Source organism: Platalea leucorodia (genome assembly GCF_965183815.1).
Source record: "Platalea leucorodia genome assembly, chromosome: 16".
Lineage (NCBI taxonomy): Eukaryota > Metazoa > Chordata > Aves > Pelecaniformes > Threskiornithidae > Platalea > Platalea leucorodia.
In genome coordinates, this window is record NC_138838.1 from 10,673,322 (window position 1) to 10,676,876 (window position 3,555).

At 47.5% G+C, this 3,555-nt stretch overlaps 1 protein-coding gene across 1 annotated transcript; it reads left to right on the forward strand.

Moving 5' to 3' along the window:
* MRPS23 (mitochondrial ribosomal protein S23) lies at positions 1-3,006 on the forward strand. Its single transcript, XM_082328250.1, has 5 exons — positions 1-128; positions 272-439; positions 936-1,013; positions 1,130-1,253; positions 2,571-3,006. Exons 1-5 carry the CDS (start codon positions 85-87, stop codon positions 2,727-2,729), a joined length of 573 nt encoding a protein of 190 aa, XP_082184376.1. The 5' UTR covers positions 1-84; the 3' UTR covers positions 2,730-3,006.
* Positions 3,007-3,555: the final 549 nt, after the last annotated feature.

The following is a 3,555-nucleotide window of genomic DNA, read 5'->3' on the forward strand; positions in this document are numbered from 1 at the left end:
CGCGTGTTTCCGCTTCCGGGTGGGAGGGCAGGCCGTTGCTAGGGGGGCGGCGTTGCTAAGGGAGGCCCGGCCGCCGGCGCCGCCATGGCGGGCAACCGCATGCAGAAGATCGGGAGCGTGTTCAGCCGGTGCGGAGGGCGGGCGGCCGGCCGGGCGCGGGGGCCCCTGGGGGGGAGAGCGGGGAGGCCCGGGGTCCCCCGGGAGGGAGGCGCAAGGCCGGGGCGGTGCGGGTGTCCCCTGAGCTCCCCCCGCCGCTCCTCTCCCCCGGCAGGACCCGGAACCTGCTCCGCATCGGGGTGATCGAGAAGCCGCTGTGGTTCGACGTCTACGCCGCCTTCCCCCCGCTGAGGGAGCCCGTCTACCGGCTGCCGCGGCCGCGCTACGGCAAGGTGAAGGATGTCGTCCCGCCCATCTTCTACCAGGAGGACGAAGTGCGAGCGTGAGTTACCGCTTTGCCGCCCGGGACGGCCGCCGAGGGGTGCCGGAGCTCCGCCATTCACCGGGGCCGTTCCCCGGCCGCAGGACGCCGTCCCGCCGCCTTGTCTCCCGTGCGTTTATTTATTTGTGATGGCCGGCGGAGGCGCAAAAGGCACCGCTTCAGGTGGAGGCTCGTTTGCGAAGGCAGACGCCTGTGCAAGGCCCAAGTCCTGTAAGCCGCCTTGGGTAGCCACGTTTGGCTAATTAAACCCTCCCTGAAGAAGTCACAGTGCTCCCCTGACTCACCGGTGGTGGCAAAGCCTAACTAGTATTTATTAAATCAATTAAAAAATTCGGGAAGGAATATTTCTCTATAACACAATAGCTAATGGAGAAATAGTTACGTGAATGTTCTTTGTTGTAGCCTAAGTTAACTGACTCTGGGGTTGTTTATTTACTCCAAGACGTACCCCTTTCTAATGGTTTGAAAAATGAAACTCTCTTTATTTTTTGAATAGGAAATTTTACAGGATTTATGGCAGCGGTCCAAGACCTTTCGACCTGTCGCAATCAAACTACAAATCTACTTGCCAGAGGTAAGATTTATTTATAATTAAACTGGAAATATTTCTGAAACTTGCCTCTCTCTCCTCTTAAGTCAGTGAACCAAAACGTTATTTGTGAGAGTAAAAATAACAATCTTGAAATCTAGGTTTGTTGAGAAATTCAATGCACTGAAAGAAGAAGGAAAAATTGAAGAGGAAAAATTGTTTGAAGAAACAGGAAAAGCCCTTTTAGCCAGTGGGATAATTTTACAGAGGAGAGGAACAGATAAAGTAAGTATTAAGCATTCGCAGAGTTACTTGGCCAGCGGATTCAGAAAACTTCACTTCCAGGCCCTTAATGTTGAGTTAGTCCGAATTAAATTCTCAGCAAGGCAGTCACACACCTGATGGTCGTAAGAAAATGTCTTTGCTGTGCAGAGTAAACTTTTCTCCTAGTCGTGCATGTGACTGGCCAAGGTTCAGGTACTTCTTGTGGGGCAGAAAAGAGATCCGCTTGTTTTGGCGAGGAAAGATTTAAGTCTTCAGTGCTTTCAAATCATCCATCAGTGTGTCTATATAAACCATTTGGAAATATGTATACGGATCACTATATACATGTAATCTCTATAAGGTAGCAGGGGGTAAATGAGAACCTTTTCTGGTTTGAAGATAGCTGACACACTTTTCCGTCCCTTTTTAATAGTTAAGTAGTCTAATGCACTCACTCTTGTTCTTTAATCTTGATCCTGAACTGGAAAATATCTGCATAAATCTTGCAGGTGTGGGCTGTTTTTTTTTTTTAAGTATTGAAATAAAGTTTCATAGTCTGGTGGTTGTTTCCTTATATTTTTGCCAAGAAAATAAGCATCCAAAACAACTGTCCAAAGTGTCCTGCCGCTGCTTTTTGTTTTCCCTGGTGAGAGGAAATGGCTCCTGGGCCTGTGGAGCCTGCTTCCTCGTTACTTCAGGCAATTGTCATGTAACTCTTAAAAACTGGGGTGAAAAATCAAACCGAAGATGCTTCTAGAACAGCACGTTGGGTAGAGTAGAACATGGCTGCTCTGTGATGGTTAGAAACCTTTTACCTCGTTCGTGACTAACTGATTACCGTTTCTTCTGAGAACGCTGTCCTTTCAGTTGAACACCCTCAAGGAGAAGGGAGAAGAGCTGCTTATAAAAGCTGCAGTTTTAAACTCTGTTAGCTAAATTAATTTATAATTCTCTTTTATAATATGCTCTCCATCTCCTCATTATCCAGTGATCTCTGGGCTGAGCCTTCCTAGCGCTTTCCCCAATAAAAGAGGCTGAAGAACAGAAATTGGTTCCGCTTAAAGTGCGCTGTCCAATGAGCGCGTGAAAAGATGAAGTCACTAACTTACTTTCATCTTTTAGCTTGAGCTCAGCAGTCTCATTTTAAATTTCTTGCCCTGGTGATACCTTGACACTGAATTGCACCTTCAAAATAATCTAAGCATGAATTAGAACTTTTCTATCAGCCTTTTCTGGGCGTACAGACTGGGGCTGTTGCTTTCTATTGCTCCCTTCAGTCATGCTTCGACAGAAACTTTTGACGACCGTTTTTTGGTGATCGCCTGTCTTTAACCGTAGGTAGCACAACGGGATCATCAGGACGTTGAAACCAGGGATTCTGTATTACACCTGCAGCTTCAAACTGTGTTGGAAGAGATGCAGGGAAAGAAGGAGGAACAGCAGGAGCAGACGCCAGAGTTGGTGGAAACGCAGAAGGAAAATCCCTTACCCTCCTAACAGCCGCGCTGCTCTCCCGTAACGCCCAGCTGCAGGACGTGCCCTGGCTGTGGCAGTCGCCTGCTCGGGAGCCAGCATTTCTGCCTCAATCTCGTGGTTAGGAGATGTTTTCCTAGGGGGAAGATGTGTCAGTTATCCGGCTCCAGTGCCTTCCGTGACCACGTGTCCTTGTTCTTCCATCTCCCCATTCGTAAAATGGGAGATAATCCCCTTTTTTGAGGTTCAAGAACGCTATCTCAAATTGTGAGTTGGAAAATACGAGTATAAAAGAGGAAAATTAAACCATTTCTTTAAAAATGGGCAGTTGTGTGTCTTCAGGTGTCTTATTTCTGGTAGTAAAGATGTTTCTCCTTGCAGTCGCTGGTACAGGCCTTGCGAGAGTCCTGCTGTTGAAATGGCAGATACCGCTTGCCTGACGCGTTGCAACAGCCGCCTGAAGTGTCGTCTTTTTATAGCTAATTGGGAAGAGTTGCTATTTATATAAATGTAATAATATGCTCTTCCTATTCCATCGTTCGCTTAAATTCCGAGTAGGATAAGTGTAACAATACCAGGTGATTTGGACCTTTGCAGTTTTTTAGTGACTCTTAATGAAATCGGTCACCTCAGAAGTGTGAGAGGTGCGATGTTGCAGCTCTGTGCTGAAGAGAAAGCTGAGTGCTGTTACGGAAACGCTCACGGAAACTTCGGCATGGAACAGTGTAAGAAAATAACAATCAGTCTTGCTAGGTTTTGGAGCCGATTGGAATTTCGTTCTTCCCATGCCTGCAAACTCCAGGGCTTAGCTCATTTTTTTATTAAAGATTTGGGTGTTGGGCTGTAGGAA